General features: G+C 40.6%; 1 protein-coding gene and 1 non-coding gene across 5 annotated transcripts in view; one reads left to right on the forward strand and one right to left on the reverse strand.

Moving 5' to 3' along the window:
* PRDM2 (PR/SET domain 2) overlaps window positions 1–17,517 on the reverse strand; it is a 63,745-nt gene that overhangs the window by 10,227 nt on the left and 36,001 nt on the right. For 2 of the 4 annotated variants that reach the window (XM_085080170.1, XM_085080173.1), the window contains 2 exons: window positions 12,113–12,223; window positions 6,837–11,202 (listed from right to left, as the gene is read on the reverse strand). In XM_085080170.1, the coding sequence (XP_084936296.1) occupies window positions 6,837–11,202; window positions 12,113–12,223 (4,477 nt within the window). Of the gene's footprint in view, window positions 1–3,543; window positions 11,203–12,112; window positions 12,224–15,407; window positions 15,467–17,517 lie in introns of those variants that run through there. The other 2 variants (XM_085080172.1, XM_085080171.1) reach the window with 2 other exon arrangements.
* Window positions 16,725–16,820, forward strand: LOC146428311 (small nucleolar RNA SNORD116). The gene has a single exon (XR_014856186.1). It is a non-coding gene; the product is annotated as a small nucleolar RNA SNORD116 (small nucleolar RNA).

Genomic DNA, 17,517 nt, shown 5'->3' on the forward strand with positions numbered 1-17,517 from the left:
CCATTGAGTCCAACCTGTCCCCAGCCCAGAGCTCTGAGTGCCACAGCCACTCCTACCCTGGACACCTCCAGGGATGGGGACTGCAAACCTCTCTGGGCAGACTCTGGCACAGTTTGAGGCTATTTTCTCTCGTCCTGTCCCTGCTCCCTGGGACAGAGCTTGCCCTTCCCCTGCTGCACCCTCCTGTCAGGGGGCTGTAAAGTGAGAAGTTCCCCCTGAGCTCCTTTCCCAGCTCCCTCAGCTGCAATCAAGGCAGGCATTGCTGAACCAGGCCCAGAGATGAGATTATTACTCTTTTTGACTCACACAGGGCACTGAGTGGTGCAAGTCTCAGTTTTGCTGCTCACCTGCAGTGTGCCAGAACACCCTGAATGACTGAACACTGAGCCTGTACTTGAGAGCAATGAACATCACCCACTGAATAACCAAAGCCATTTCTCACAGCCCTCTGGCAGTTTCTGGGAGTACTGTCACAAAAACATGACTCAGAGACCCTGTTTCGCTCATGAAATATAAAAGTCTTAAAAAATTAAAGAGAGATATATACACAAAGTGCATGTTGCTGATTACATGTTTCACTAACCACTCAAGCTTTGAATAAATTAGGAAAATTAAGCAGCTACCTATCTCTTAAGAAAAAGCTTCCCTCCAACTTGCTGCCTGCTCAAGTCTCCCTTTGAGCTTGTTTTACTCCCTTGTATCTGAAAAAAACAGAAAGCAGTATTTCAGTGCTCTTTGCCCAATGGAAGCTCTACAAGTATGATCCACCAAAAGCATTTTTAAAGACTTACTAAGGGAAGTAAAGGTGCAGGGATCAGCAAAATGAGAATGGAAAGCAATGAAGTGTGTGTGGGAAGCAACAGAGGTGACTCAATGGCTTCCTCTCAACTAAAGTAACCCATGGCTTATTCGTTTCATTTGCATCTTGCCCTGAAATATTTATCTTCCTCACCATCCTGCTCTTGCAGAGTACTGGTAGGTACATCCTCTTTTCCATTAGAAAGCTGCTATATTGTACAGTTTAGTAAAATAGATGTGGAAGTTCAGCCCTCTCTCACCATTGACTTACCACAAAAGTGCAGCTCCAACCCAGCATGTACTTCTTGTTCAAAATCTATTGTTTAGCTCCTTTTCATCACTAGCAGAACTACAACATCATGTGACTCCCACAGATCACATCCAGTAAATAAAAGTCAGAATTAATATGTAAGGTCTTTTAAGTTCTTTTTAAGGTCATTCACAAGCTATTTGTCTGTCTCTAGCAATTCAGCTCCTTGGCTAAACCCAACTCCAGTGAAAAGCTGGAGCTGAGCCCATAATTTTGGGAATGAAGTCACAAACCACAGTAAATGATGTGACTGCTATTCCTGTTTGCATTCGATATTGAACATTTAGACATAAAACTCTATGTCATCTCCCTAAAGAAAATAATCAGGAATTAAACTAGAATTTTAAATAAGTCTTGCAATACAAAATGCTGACACACCAGAGAACCAGCAACACCTTAATCCCCTCGGGCAGCTCCCACCAGGGCTGAGGAGCTCACAGGGCAGGAGGGGTTTGGCTGCAACACCTAGGATTGAGCACAGATCAGTCACTGCCACAAGCTGCTTCCAATGCCTTCCAGCAAAGTGGAAAATGGAAAACAAAAAAAGGTAAACACAACCTGTCAGATCTCCAGTCTCCACAACTCCAGCATCGCTGTTTTTATTAAACCAACACTCATTTGATCTCGCCCAGCATGTCACTTGGTCTCTGTAAACAGGACAAGTTTAATTGTTTTCATTGGCTGTCTGGATGCATTTCAAGACATGTCAGCACTTTGTGGGCAACGTTACAGCTTTATTGTTGCTTCAGATCATACAGAGGCGGCTATAAAAGCCAGAGAAATTCAATTATGCAGATGAGATGCAATAGCAATGGTAACTATGAAAGCTGCACATTTCTCTTTGCAATGAGTCACCTATTTGGGACTGAAACTCCTTGATGATCTGCTCTCTTTTGGAGCAGAGATCTCTCTCCATCACCCAGCACTTCACTGATCAGCTGAACACAGGTGAACATCTTGGTGTGGCTCATCCTTGGGACACAACAGGATTTAGCATCACAGCAGAGAAACAGCAAAGACAACAGCAAGAGGATTTCTGCCATGGCATTAGGGAATGAGGCTGCTTTACTCATGATCAGTTCAGTGCTAGACATGGCTAATAAATCCTTACAAGGCGACTGAAACATCCAGACTGCAGCAAGAGCAAACACCAACTGATAATTCATTTGTCAGGAAAAGATGTGAAACAACAGACAAGTTTATGTCCCATCTTCAGCAATCTCAAAACTACAAGTTCTCACCTTTTTTTCATGTTTCCTTATTCTTATAAAATATAAAGACACAATTATGGATATGCAAACCAATGTTTTCCCTTGGGTAAATACAGAAAAACCTAATCAAGACTGAAAACCTTCACTGTGGCTTCCTCCCATGCCCTTGGAGTAACTGCTGCTGTAAGCAGACTAAGGATTCACCTCTTCCATCCTGGTGCAAATCCCAAACTGCAGTGAATGCAAAACCACTCCATGAACAATGCTGGAACCTCTGCAACATTCCACCAGATCTTCCTCCAGCAGTTAGAATTCATGGAAAACATTGCTATGGAGAGAACACGTTCAAGGAATGACATCCCACATGAAAAAATAAACCAGGAGTTCTTACCATAGAGTCTTACTCAGACAGAAGCATTAATTTGAATAGACAACTGCATAAAATAGTAACTTACTACTGGATTAGTAGAGCATGTGAAGGAACTGACAGCTGTAATGCTGTTCAGCCTTTTCAATGTTATATTATTCCACCCCACTGCCACACTAATATGGACAGAGATGCTTCCAGCCCCACTGCAAGAGGCAGAACACACATCTTGGTGGTGGAATACAACATTTCAAAATTCTCAAGAGCCAAAAAAACTTTACATGTATTTTTTTATTGAACTATTGAACAAGTTTAAAGCATATAAAAATAGAACACTATAATATCAGAAAACCAGAAAACTATAGTATGAGAATAAGTTGAAATGGTGTGTGTAATTTTCATTTAAATAGTTTAAATTTATTAGCTGTGTCCACAATTAAAACCCTTGAAAGTCTTGAAAGCTCTATGAACATGTGACCCCAGGCTAAGTCAGAAGTGGCAAATTAGTACAAATTCATGTCACTGAACCAGGGGGACACACCTGAAGGATGCAAAGACACTGAACTCTTCCTAGATGTGAATAATTTCATTTTCCCTGGTACATCTGCTTTCCACACAAAAGGCAAGTTTCCCCCAAGTTTTTAAAAAGTTTACTTTATTGGTTATAGAAAATGTGTCACGATAATTCCATCGAGTTGGTCATTAAGTGCTTCCAACACCAAGGACCAGAAACAACAACTGGAACTTACAGCACAGCATGGACGGCAAGAGGAGGAGGAAAATCCCTCTGGAGTTGCTTACCTGCATTTCCAGCCCTCCAGCAAGGCTACAGCGTTCAAAAGCAAGGACAACCCCACTTTTATGTCAAATTGCAATTTTTAATGTTTTCATTAGAATAGTCTTTATAGCACTCTCCGATAGAAGAAACAATATAACTAACAGCAAACTTTAATACAGGAACATGCTCCAAGATTAACAACCCAAAATGAAAACAAAATGAAATTAATGTAAAATGTAAATCACATATAGTACAATTGAAGTGTCCAAAACAATTTAAATAATTTTAAATATTTTATTTTTTTAAACTTGCTACAAATGCTTTATACAATATTTCAACATAAAGTCCCCATAACAGAAATGTAACAAAATGGGAATGATAGTGAAAGTGAGAGTTAAAGTGGCACAAATTCACCAAACAAGTATTAAACTACAAATTTTTAAGAGGTAGATTACTTTTTAAGAACAAAAAATAAAAGGGGTGTCTGTATAAAGAAACCAGTCACTTTCCATCCATTCTGTCATTAATCTTGAAAGCTCTATGAACATGTGACAAACAGTATTTTCCATAAAAAGTTGTTATGAACAATAGACCAATTTGTTCTCTTAAATTAGAGGTGTACAACCTTTTTAGAATAATTATATATTTCATTTTCAAAATATGCAGGTCTGCAGCCCTGCTCTAGCCTTCTTATCCATAAAAAGATACACTGCATCCGTTATATATCTGGTGTTTAGAAATTTATCACTGCTATATAAAGTTTTATTTGCATGTGTAAAGAAGAACTTGGAAAATCCATAAAACATCTAAATCAGGTTTCTCCTATTGTATGCCAGACATCTAAAAGACTCAGAAAGTGAGGAGAAGGTGGGAAGAAAAGGGAATTCTGCCGTGCTAGGTTGGCCTCTGCTGATCCATTTAGACAAAAGGCTTTAAGAGACCCAAAACATGACAAAAATACTTGGAGTGCAGCAATTGTTGGCCCTGAATGTACACTGAATTCTGGACAGGCTGGAGGAACCTGCTTTGCCAAGCAGAGAAACTGAACTGCCCAGTGCCACCCACGAAGGTAAGGACAAAATCAAGAGCAAAAGCCTTGGTTCAGTTAATCCCACTGTTTCTTTTGATGGTTTCCTGTGGAGTTTCATTTGTTTTTAACAGCACCCTTCACTTCAGTCTGAATCATCCTGCATGTGTCAAGCACAAAGTAAGGAAATCTAGACCTGACACTGAGCATGAGCAAGAAGCCTGCAGGCAATCTGATGGTTGTGACTCAGCCGCTGCGGGTTGCGCAAGCTTGGATTTCACACCCCTTGGCGTAGTGCTTACCCTAAGATGAGCATGCAACAGCTCTACCATGACATTAAGGGATTTTTTTTTTATTTTATTTTGTTTTTACAGGAGATTCCTAGAAAATAGAAATTAAAAAAAAAAAACCAACAAAAAAAAAACCAAAACAAAAACTGAAGATATATGACAAAACGATTTGTGAACAAGTACGCTTACACAGAAAAACTGAAAGGTGAAAAACAAATTGTCAGACAAATATTACATGAAGCAAGTCTTGAAAAAATATTAAGATTTCCTGGAAAAAAAAATCAAAACCCAACAGTGCCTACATAGAGTAGAATCAAAGTTAAACTGTGCTGATATTAGTGTATGAAGGCAAAAAATTTCTTCATACCATGTAACTGATATAAAAAGAAGTTGACTAGACAATCTAGATTTATGAAAGTTATTTCAGAAAGAGAAAGAATTTCCTAGTGTAACTATTTGTTAAACCGATAAAGACTCCAAGCTGCCAAAGTAAACCAAAGGTATTTGAGCCAGCCAAGGAAACCTCACCCCAGGTCAGCTGTTATTTCCCCAAATACTACTAAACAATTCCCATATGCACCCATTTCCAAGTACTTGGTTATTTTGCCTACGGTCAAATGATTCATTGAGATGGAAAGATGTGGTGTTTTGGCTTCTTATTCTACTGATCTGTTCTGGCATCATTTAAATACAGTTTCACACATAACTAAGAGAGCAGCTGATGAGAATTAACATGAAGATGTTTATGTCCCAAGGGAACAGGCCTGGTAGACATTTCTTGTTCCTAAAAGGCATTTTTACACCATTAGTCTCCAAATTCCTATAACATTTTTCTCCTAATTTGGGTATGGACTATTTTAAGTCAAATTCCCCTCTAGCACTTGGGAATAATTCTGCTGGATTGAACCTTTACTTTACCAAGTATTTCCTCACTATTTTCACCTCGGAGATCTTCACTGTAGGACACACAAGCTGTGCACAGTTTGGATTTTGACACTGAACAGATCCTGCTCTACTTGTTCTGATGGAGGCTGGCAGTTCCTCCCCCTCCTCCTCTACCAATGACTTCAATTCAAAAACCTACCCTCGGCCCTAAATCTGGTGTTGATCACAGCCAGGCGCTGCAATTACCAACCCCAAAAGCACTCTTAATTACCAGTGAGCTTTGTGAAAGTTCCTCAGCAAATCAGACACCTGTTTGCAAGAAGAACAGGGCAGAAGCAAGGTGACAGAGGTTATAAACACTGTGCAAAATACACTAGGATTGATTGGAGAGACTACATGAAGACGTAAGTCGGGACTCAGGCACGTAGATTAAGATTTTATTTATTTATTGAAGTATTACCCTTTCTTGTGATTAAAATGCTTCTTCTCAAAAAGAAATAGAACTTTAATTATAAAATTTTATAGCGAAACATAAAAGCATGATACTTCTAACAAATTTACATGTTCATGTAACTTTTCTTACATGTCTATTTCCCTTATATTAAGTATTTAATGATCTGACTCAGTCCGTATGCACATACATTTTTGAAGTATTTGGTCATGGTTTGTTTCTTTTATATATATATATTTATATATATGCAGAGAATGCTTTTTATTACAAACCAAAGCAAGTTATTTTAGTGAGTAAAGAATGCAGTCATGTTTTTTAACTTAGTGAACCACCATAAATAAATCTTGAATGATTCTGGGCTACCTCAGACGTCAGGTACCAAACACATGGTCAGTGTCTCCAAGAACATTGAGCTTAATGACATTAAGTTTATTTGCACTCAGGTATTGACATTTTTTTCCCCCCGGAGTTTTCAATTCAGTTTATAATTAAAGACATTCTCTATACAAACCGTGGATTATTTCATGACATGACAAAATGCATCAAGTATGTACATCATACCTCGGCATCAGTGAGCTGCTCATCCATGTTTTAGGAAATGCAACTTTTTCTTTTTTTTATTTAAGCATGAGAAACTCAAAAAAAAAAGGAAAAAAAAAATTGGCAAAATAGCAAGCAACGTGTTCCTGGGTTGTTTCAACTTCAAATGAAATGCTTACCTGAAATCTTTTAGCTCTTGCTTTGTACTGCTCTCATCTCTTTTGTTTTCTGCTGCCTCTGCGTTTGCTGCCTGCTGCAGGCTCCGTGTGATGGGTCCTCCAATCCTCTCTCTAGACTTTACACTGAACCTGTCTGCCTTTTTCTTACTCGCCACAGCAGATTTACTTGGCAAAACAGCTTTATTATTCCTTTGTATTCTGACGTGCAATTTCCGGGACGCTTTGCTGGAGATTCCAGAGGAATTGTTCTTAGAAACCACCTTAGTTTTTTTCCCATCAACGTGGGACATTTTAGACACTCTTACAGGACTAGAGTTCCTCAACGACGAAGACGAATTTGGCTTTTTAGACCGCATGGAAGGTACAAATTTAACGTTTTGTTTGGACTTGAAGGAGGCAGAGGGGAGCTGGAGCTGTGCAGGTCCTGAGGTTCGTGCTCTCGTCTTGCCCAGGTGAGGCTGAGTGCTCTGCATTTTGATTTCTGCATCTGCTGTTCGCCTGCGCTGGTTGCTGCCTTTGTCGCTGTTTGCAGGTGAAGAAGTTGCACTTTTTTTGGAAGAATTCTTTTTAGAGGAGGGAGAGATGGGTTTTTTGGGACAGCTGTACGACGCGTGTTTGTTCAAACTCCCGATGTAAGTGAACTCTCTGTTACAGTAGGGGCAGATATGAGAGTCTGTCTCCGATGGGTTATTTTTCAGTTCTGCCTTCTGCTGGGCAGATTTCTTTTTTTGCAGGATAGCTTTCTGGACAAGCTGGTTTTTCTTTTTCAGTGCACTTATTTTTAGTTTATTGGAGGACATTTTGCTAATTTCAACATTGAAATTGAGTCTTTTAGGCTGACCCATTCGTCTGAAGGCATTCTTCCCAGGCCCAGCAATAACCACCATGCCATTCTTAGGCTGCACTGTCTGTTTGAGGGGTACTGGATTTTTTTTAGGTGTGTATCTCTTTTTATCACTGGCAGATGCACAGGCCAGTATGTGTTTGTGTAACTCAGGCATGTTATCAACACTTTTCCCACATTTTGTGCATCGAATGGCAGTAGTAAAAGTCTGTGGGATATTGTGAGTTGTGAAGTTTGTTGCAGTAACTCCAATACCCATAGGATTACGATGGTGATACTGGAACGGAGGTGGTTTAAAGCTTGGGTAGTGTTGATTGAGGCCCATGCGAACATCTGGATCCTTAGATTTCACCCCAGAAGCCATGATTTTTATAGTAGTATAAAGCTCTTCAGAAGAATCATTTAGATCTTCATCTTCCTCCTCTTTTGAAGGTTCCAAAGAATCTTCTGGCAGGCTCTGCATGTGCTCTGCGTTTGCCTTACTGGGGTCAGTAAAGTTCTGGGGTCTCAAAGTCCCACTTTCAAACTCGTGATGTGTGCACTCTTTGTCTGGATGGAGATCCCGCTGATGCTGCTGCAAATTGCACAAAAAAGCAAACTCCTTTTTACACACTGAACAAACAAAGATATTCCCTACTCCGTGAAGCAGAAAGCGATGTTCTGACAAGTCTGTTTTATCCCTAAAAAGCTGTACACAGAATTCACATTTGAAGGGCCATTCTTCAGCATGAATGGATAAATGCTTCGTTAGGTCTTTAATGGAAAGAAAAGGTGATTCGCAGACATTGCACACAAAGCTCTTGTTGAATGTTTCCTGCACTACTCCTGATTCACTTGAAGTGTGAGGATCTTCTCTTGCTTTCTGCTGCTCGCTTTCAGCTTCTTCCTGTTTTATTATTGGGAGAGAACTTTCAAGGTTATCAGCAGAGGAAACAACAGAAGAAACTACAGAAAGAGGAGGGGGAGATGGAGATGATGAGGAGGAAGAGGAGGAGAAAGAAGAGGAAGAGGAGGAGGAAGACGAGGAGGAGAGTGTAGGGGGACCTGGTGAAGCAGCAGAAATATGAGGTTCAACAGAAGGGACAGGGGATGGAGAAGGAGACACCGTAGGTGAGAGAACTGGTAGTGGGGACTGGGTAGTAGTGTTGGAGAGTGGTGAGGGACAGGAGGACGTGTTAGTGGCACTGGCAGAGGCGTCTGGGATGGGTAAGGGCATGGTGGGGAGCAGGGGGGGAGGTGAGGTGGCCACTGTGAGCACAGGCGGGCAGGGCGGCGGCGATGGCGGGTTGGTGGGTGTTAACAAGGGAGGCAGCTGACACACAGCAGCTCCAGCAGACGCCTGGGGCACAGGGGAGGCCGAGGAGCTGAGGGGCTGAGTGTCAGTGGAAGACGATGCCGAGAGAGCAGGATCTGCATCGGGCTCTGGCTGAGGCTCCAGGGCCTTGCTGGGGCTGGCAGTGCTGTCCACGCCCAGCGCGCTGTCTGCGGCTGCATCTGTCCCGTTGTACTCGTTCAGCAGAACCTTCTGCAGCATGCACGTGGTGGGTTTCTTCTTCTTCACACCACTACACGTTGGCTGTGTGGAATTTTCTTTGTATTCCCTTATTTCAGCATCACTGCAAGGCTTCTTATGCACGCTTAAATCTAAAACGGATTCCCAGGGAACCTGAGTCTTGCTTTTGACATCAGACCTTTGTTTCACACCACTGGATAAATCCAGCGGCTGCTGGTTGCACACGTTGCCAAAAGTTGGAGCTGCTGTCCAGTCTTTTGATATTTTATATTCTTCAAAGCAAAGAGGGCTCAAAGTCTCTTTGTCCTCCCTTGCAGTCAAGCTCCAAGCAGGTGAGTTGCTGTGGCTTTCTAACTTTGGCATTTTTGAACTCCGAATATTGTCATTCCACACAGTTTTTCCCTCACCGGATTTGACAAAGTCTCGAAGCACTGGACTGTGCTGTGGAGAACTGGGAGGAGAACTGGTCCTTCTTTTAAATCTACTGGATACTGGAGGCAAAATAGGTGATGATGTAACAGAAGGTCCTAGTTTAGGGATTTCACTTGATGGAGTTATCTTCTTATTGTCCTGTGTCTGAAGAAGCTGCTTTAATTTTGATGACAAATAAACCCCTTTTTCTTTATGAAAAGGTAAGCTTTCTGTTGAAATGCTAAGAGGAAGATTTAAAGAACTAGTAGGAGTTATAGGTTCTGGGTCTATTTCAGTTTTTATTTTTGGTACAAGAGGAGGGCTGGCAGTTCTTCTTTTTTTGGATTCACTGCTCCCACTGCTAGAGGGTTCCTTAGGAGGTTCATTCATGTGTGTTTGTGTAACCTTTAAATTTGAGGAAATTTCCACTGTGACCGGACTGATTATACAGTTCAGTCCATACAAGTCTGCAGAGTTGGACTCCATCTGAATCACATCACAATTGCTAGTGCTGCTGTTGGACTGAATTTTCCCATCAATGTAATAATTTAAATTCTCAGAGATATTGCTGGAAATATCCATAAGATAGACATCATCTCCTTCCCCTTCTTCTTCTATTTCTGTGCTCGCTATGTACACATTCTGGACTGCTGGGGCTGGCTCTGTGGGGAGTGGTGGCTCTTCAGTAAAAAACCCTTTTCTTCTGACACCTTTGGGAATAAGATGACGCTCATGAACCCTCCGCTGATGCCTCCGCATGTTGGTGTGAGTTCCAAAAACCTTTTTGCAGTATTTGCACGGATGCAATTCTTTGGGCTCCTTATTTTCCTCAGCAAACGCAGAGTTTGACATTTCCTGGGGAACTTTCTCAGAATCCAAGACAACAGAGTCTTGCACAAGACTGGAAACGTTCAGGTCATCTTTAAGACCATCATCCACAATCACTTGGTTGTCAGCAACGTTATCCAAGTGTTGTGATGAGGTCAGAGTGAGGAATGGTTTCATTTTGGGCCCAGCCTCGTGGCGCCGCTCGTGCCGCCGCCTGTTGATCTGAGTGCCAAAGGCTTTCCCGCAGTATCGGCACTTGAACGCGTGGTTCAGAGTGGATATATGGATGTGCATGTGGCGCTCAAGTCCTTGTTTGGTGGTAAACTTCCTCTCACAGTGCTGGCAGGGAAACATGAATGTTTCCTGAACATCACCGTTGGATTCCCCCTGTGCTTTTGGAATTTTCACCACAAGTTTTTTCTTTGGAGAGCTTTCTGGAGATTCTTCTGATGTACTCTTCTGTTCTTCCATAGAGTCCAACTTTTCTTCACACATCAAAGGTGTTTCAGCATTTTCTTTAGGCATATTGGTATCTTCTATCTCCTCTTCATCTTCCTCTTCCTCATCCTCTTCTTCATCATCATCAAAATCTGATGCACAGTTTATTGCTTCTCCTTGTTTGTCTTCAGTTACCACTTGTGGTTCGTTGGTCGGACTGGGGATCATCAGCTTTGGAAGTACATCTTGATTTACCATTTCCTGAATCACAGCTGTTTGTTCCAGAGACAGCACAGCAGAAACAGAAGGTGTTTCATCTTCCTCTTTGTGACCTGAAACACAAGGGTGTAATGAAGAAAAGCATGAGATATTTTTACCAAACACTTCAGCATACACCAAACCTTTTTTCTCCTTTTTCATCTAGCAGAACATATCCAATATTCCTGACTCAACACATCCAACATTCCTGACCCAACACAACACCACCACTTCTCCTTCACTGGTGTGGATGGATGTTTCCACCCCTGCATGAAAGTCCTACCTATCTCTTGTCAGGTGTATCCATTGCTAAAGGAAATAAAGCAAGCTTGGATGGGGCTCTGAGCAACCTTGTCCAGTGGGAGGTGTACCTGTCCATAGCAGGGCTTTGGAACAAAATGAGCTTTAAGGTCCCTTCCAACCCAAAATGTGCCCTGATTCTGTGACAATTCTAGGAAAATACCTTGGTTGCCAATTCCCACAATGTTGCCTAAGTGGTTACATTACAGAGCAGGAAAACTCTCTCCATTCCTTAGCTGGGCCATGAGACACCTGAACAGTGGTGCATGCATGGTGCAAGCAGAAAGGACAACAGAGGAAAGGAATGGAAAAGTTATGGGTCAAACAAATTAATACTGTATTTTTTCCCCCTTGGTACTGACTTTGTTAATTAACAATAAATAATGACCACATAACTAAGCTCCAAAGACACTATTTCAGAATAAGGACTTTACTCTGCTCTTCAGTTTTAAGGAGTTTAGGTTTATGTCTAAGTTTTGCAGCACATTAGTTTTTCCTGTGGTCAGAACTGTATGTTTAATGACATGGTTCTAATAGCCAAGTTCCTAACTAGCAAAACAACTGAGGTAAACCATATAAACGTTCACTTTACTAAAGTAAGATAACCTGCTAATGCACTAAATATTACAAGCACCCTTTGATTCAAAAAGACAGAAGGAGAAAATAAGACACTTGAGAACTCACCCTCTTTAGAATCCCTCATATCTGCAGAAGTAGAATCCAAATCAGTCTTTTTCTGTTTTGTATCTGCTGCCTTCTTTCCCTTGTTTTTACCTTCCTGAGTCTTCTTCTTTCCTGGGGAGAAAAAACCATTTATTATTCCTGATCAACAATTTTTGTCATATATGAGTGGCAGAATTACCCCCTCAGTGCTGGAGTGTAACACACTCCTGGTAGAGACCCTGCTTTCCTGAGGAATACAAATGACCAATTAGGAGAACAGACAGGTGTTTTTTCAGGTAAAAACCTCAGACTCTGAAATATATTCCTCACTTTCAAAGCAAGAACAAACTAGCTGCCCAGGGTTAAGCAGCCCACATCATGCAGTTACCCAATGCCTTAGTAATGCCCTTAAATTCCTGTACCTCACAGAAGTATATGGAAAATAGGAAACCTTCATACACTATCAGTTCTTAGTGTTAATTGGAAGACCTTATGAAGTAGAAACCCATAAAGGTTTATTCTAGTTTTACAAACATTCTGAATAGTGAAAAGAGTTGTGATAAAAGCAATGAAGTACTAACATCATGAGGAGACTGAAAGCAGTATGAGCTTGACCAACATGGCAAAGGCAGTAAAACCAAATGAGATGGAATTGGGAAACAGCAAACACTGAAGGTATTTTGCTGTGTCCTGACACAACCACCACTTTCAGTTATCACTTTCTGTTAGCAAAATGAAGCAGCATGTATTAGTTGCAGAGGACTGTGAACCCAAAAAGGCATTATATGCAAAGAGCTGACAAGTACTGCAAGATGTAAACACACTGAAAACTTCATTTTCCACTGCACTACAAAGTACTGCTAATTTTTGCCATTAATCTTATAGATTCAGGTCTATAACATACAGAAATTATGATAAAGGGTGTGTAATAACAAATGAAAGTTTGTGGTTTTCCGATTCACTTCATTGCACAGGCTCTACTCTCCACACAGAATACAGAAAACACCACTGGAACTCCACAGTTCTGCACACAACTCTGGGGAAGAACTGTCCAGAAGCAGCAATCCAAATTCCTCCTTTTCCCCCTCTAACACACAAAATGCTACTTTATACCACACTGCCCCTTCCCCCTGAGCAGAAATGTCCATCACAATCCTAAATCTGTTTCCTAGCTAGAAGCACATTCTCCCACATCACAATCCTGTCAACAAATTCCTTTTTACCCCTCGAAATTATTTTTCACATTCTGAGCCAAGAAACTGAAATGTCTCTAAAAAAAACATTCCTCTGTTCAAACTGAGAAGTTCCAAGTACACACACACACCCAAGAGAACAGCTCAGACAGCTCAGCTTTAAAAGGAAACACTTGTTTTGATTTGAACATTCTATCTAAATAACTATCTGTACTTCCTCTCAAGGAGCTCAGATTTCATAGGACGTCCCCAAATTCCAATGTGTTTCAGTTTTATGTATGCGACAAACCTTTTTTTAATTTCTTATCAGCCTAACAGATTTTAGTCTCATAACCTGACAACAGTCTCTCAGACTAAACTTTTGTCACCTTTAGAAAAGACAAACACATCCTTCCCAAAGTGAAGTAGCAATTAGCTCTGAATATCCTCAAATATTGTAATGATCTCCACATCTAACCTGACACAAAGAACCAACAATGGATTGTTTGAACAATGCAATATTCAATTTTGATTTTATATCAAACACCTGCAACTGTCAGAAGATTTAGCACATATCTATATGGATGTTCACACATGCATAAGGAAGTTCAAGCACATCTTTACCTGACAGGTTTCTAAATATCCAATTCAAACACAATTTTTTTTATTATCAGCACCTCTAATGTTCGTAATTACAATCAACACTACCAAGATTGAAGTACGAAGGATATCAAAGAAGTTTCCAGAAGTATCTCCCAAGTCACTTGAAATCCCTCTGGGAATGCACAGTAACACAATCCAACAGTTCCATTTCTAGGGAAAAGGTGGAAATGTAAGATTTCAAAACATTCCTAGGAATCAAACATGCATCACAATACACCTTATGAGTGACACAACAAACGACACCTAATTCCTAGAACCCTAAGAGCTGTCAACCTTTTGCAGACCAGTATCAGAGTCTTGACCTAAAAAGAACAGAATTCTTGATCCATCTCTCTCTACAGGTGAAACTGGAAACAAGAAGGAAAAGGTTGGTACATAGGTCCCTCTCACCTGCCAAACCTGGCCATGCTCAGGTATGAATATCAGCATAACAACCAGTTACTGTCAAAGTCTTCAAACCAAGATCAAATTAATTCTTTTTTTCTAACAATATTGGAAATATACTGTGCTCTTTCAAGTGTGAGGTAAAGTATGAAAAGGCACCAACACAAATCCCAAGTGCTGAGGCATGTGGAAATGTTTCAAAATGTCATCCAATTAGAGAATATAAAATTCATAGCAGCTCAAATCCAATTATAATCTGAGAAATCACTACAATAGCAGGATTTTCACACAAAATCAAGGTACCTATGCCACATAACTTAACCTACTGATGGAAAGAAGATCATTTGCAAGTTCTCCTGCCACAGTCCTAAAAAGAGATTCAACCAGCTCTGTGATAGAGCAAGAAATGTTTCAAGTTCCTGGCCTTTAAGCATCAATGCATTTGAAGAGAGGATTCACCCAGCACTTGACTTGCCCTTACTCTGAACAGTGAACAAAACTGCTTGTGCATGGACAGCATTTCAGGTGTGTCAGATCAATTTCTGACACACATCAATGACAGACAACAACCCACTGCTGATGTTCTCCTTTACCAGCTCTAGTTTGTTCATTTTCTAGGTGACAGCTTTCTATGATAAGGCTCAAAGAATTCACTATACTCCAACATGACAATAACTGTCCCAGATGCACCATTTCATGGCCCTGAATGTTCAACAGCACATGCCCAAGAAGAGAATTTAATAACAGAGAAATAAGTGATACTTCACTGATATGCTCTCCCAGCTTTCATGTACTTGGAGTTCTGGAACTTTTAAAGACATTTAGCAGCTGTTGATAGACTTTCTCCCCTGAGTCCTCAAAGTGCTTTTAAAATCCATATAAAACTGAAAGATTTGCACAACTTTCTCCCTGCAGATTTCCAATAAAAACACAACCTACTATTCTGACATAAAGGGTGTCAATGAGTAGTCCAAGGTCTGTCCCTTAGTTTTCTAACTGTTTCAGAGGTCAGGAACAAGCAGAAGCCTGCAGGAGAGGGAAATGCCTCTGAACAGACCCTGGTGGAAGCCTGAGTATAAGTACACACGTGCACTTACCATCAGGTTCCTGAAGGGTCCTACATGGCTGCTACGGCCAGCTGGATCCTCCACTTGGTCTAAACAAGAAAGATACAGGAATGAAACACAGGGAAAGTGAAATGGAAACAATGACAAAAGAATAAATGAAGGGCAGAACTTAATATATGTGTATGTTCTTTAGAAGGATTGTAGAAGAAAGATGCAAAGGAAAATGAATGAAAGAAACAGATGGAAAGTAGGAACTTGGCTGTAGTGATGAAGATCAAAAGAGGAATTCATCACTTTGCAATTTGTCTGGCAACTTTCAGAAGAGCTCCTTTTTCTCTCCTCTCCTTCACTTCTGTTAAGATAGCTCTGCCTTTACACCTTTACAATCCCTTTATAACATTGCAACAGGCACAGGAGAGCTCATGATGCTGCCAATGTCCAGATCACCACTCCCACTAACTCTGGAGGAGTTCAGATGACTACAGAGTAACAGCCTAAGAGAGAAATATTCTTTATTTGCCCATACTTCATTTTAGCAAGAAAACCAAGACACCTCTAAAAAGCCTACAGTTAACTGTGCTCAGACCAAACTACTAATGGGACTGTTAAACCACTGACTTATTTCTGATGGGTGAGATGGGATAAGCATTCTCAGAAGCTGGGAGGGAAGATGTTTAACACAGTCTTTCCATACACTTGGAGCTGAACTCTATAATTAAATATTGCTCAACTGTACAAGATGCCATTGTCTTTAATAACCTTGAAGTGCAGCACCAAACATGTTCACAGTTAGTAAGAAGGACAGTCACAAATGAGCTCAAGCACTGCTTCAATCACTTACAGACATACAGAAGGTGGACACTTGCCTCCCCAAAATCTTGGGTTAATAAGGAAAAAGAATAACTGACATGAGATGAAATTACTGTTAATTCTTTGGGATCTGCAGCCAACAACTGCAGCCCAGCTGCACACCCAGCCCATACCCCATGTGTGCTGCTGCTGAAAAATACCACAGAAACCTGCCCAGATCTCAAGTCTCCTGGAAAACAGGGGTGAAGCTCCCCCAGAGACCCCTGAGAAGTATTCTTAGAGCACAGACAAGGGCAAGGCTGTGGCTGAAGGGGAAAAACAAACTGGCACATTACACTCTGACAACACCACACAGTTGCATGCTGCAAATTACAGTGTAATAATATAAACTCACTAGTTAAATCCCTTTGGAACTGGTTCAGATTAAAGTCAATCAATCCTATGCAATAGCTACTACTATTCTATAAAATAACTTCTAAGTATTTGCTCCTATTGAAGAAAAAAATCAGTACTTTGGCATCTGAAAGAATGAAATAAAGATTAAGTGAATATTCAATCTAAAACATTCCTTCGGAAAATTCAGCAGAAAATGACTGCACAATCATTTCCACATTCTTTTGATTAATGAATTCTAACATACTGATACAACTTCAATTTTAATTTGAGAAACAGCTTGCTGTGCACCAGAATTCATCTGTTCCTGTATCCAGAATGCTGGTTGATGTCATGTTTTTCAAAATAAATTCTTTAAGCTTTCAGGCATCAGTAAAAATCTGACTAGTTGTTTGTTCTGCAGACATATCAGAACACATGAATGCCTTTTTCACACAGAAAATGCTATATCCAAAAGAACAGCATAAATTGCTTCAAACAATTAAATCCAAGTTGTGTTGGCTGGAGGAGCACAACAAAATGCAGAAACATGTTGCTTCTTAGAATCTTGTCCAACAGTGAATGGCACAGCACATGGGTGTTAAAGACCTTACATATTTAATAAATTGAATTGATTAAACAGTAAGGTAACTAAGAACCAAAAAATGCTGTTTAATTCAAAATGCTCATTATTAAGATGTGAATACTAAGGCTGCTCTTTTAATATGTTCCTCTGTTTGCATTTAACTGTCTTCGTTTCGCTTTTTTGTTTGGTTTTTTCAGTTCTTCTATTGTTTACAAAACCTTTCATTGTTCTCTACCTGCACCTGCTCACACAGTAAAGCCAAATCAAAAACCACCTGGCTAAATAAAGGGCAACAAAGCTTTGTGTTAAGAGCTGCTCTGAGCCACTGAGAGAGCCAAGAACTCCCAGCAGTTAGGGAAAGCTGCTAGGCAC

The sequence above is a fragment of the Lichenostomus cassidix genome, chromosome 21, assembly GCF_008360975.1.
Source record: "Lichenostomus cassidix isolate B80296 chromosome 21, HeHo_3.0, whole genome shotgun sequence".
Taxonomy (NCBI): domain Eukaryota; kingdom Metazoa; phylum Chordata; class Aves; order Passeriformes; family Meliphagidae; genus Lichenostomus; species Lichenostomus cassidix.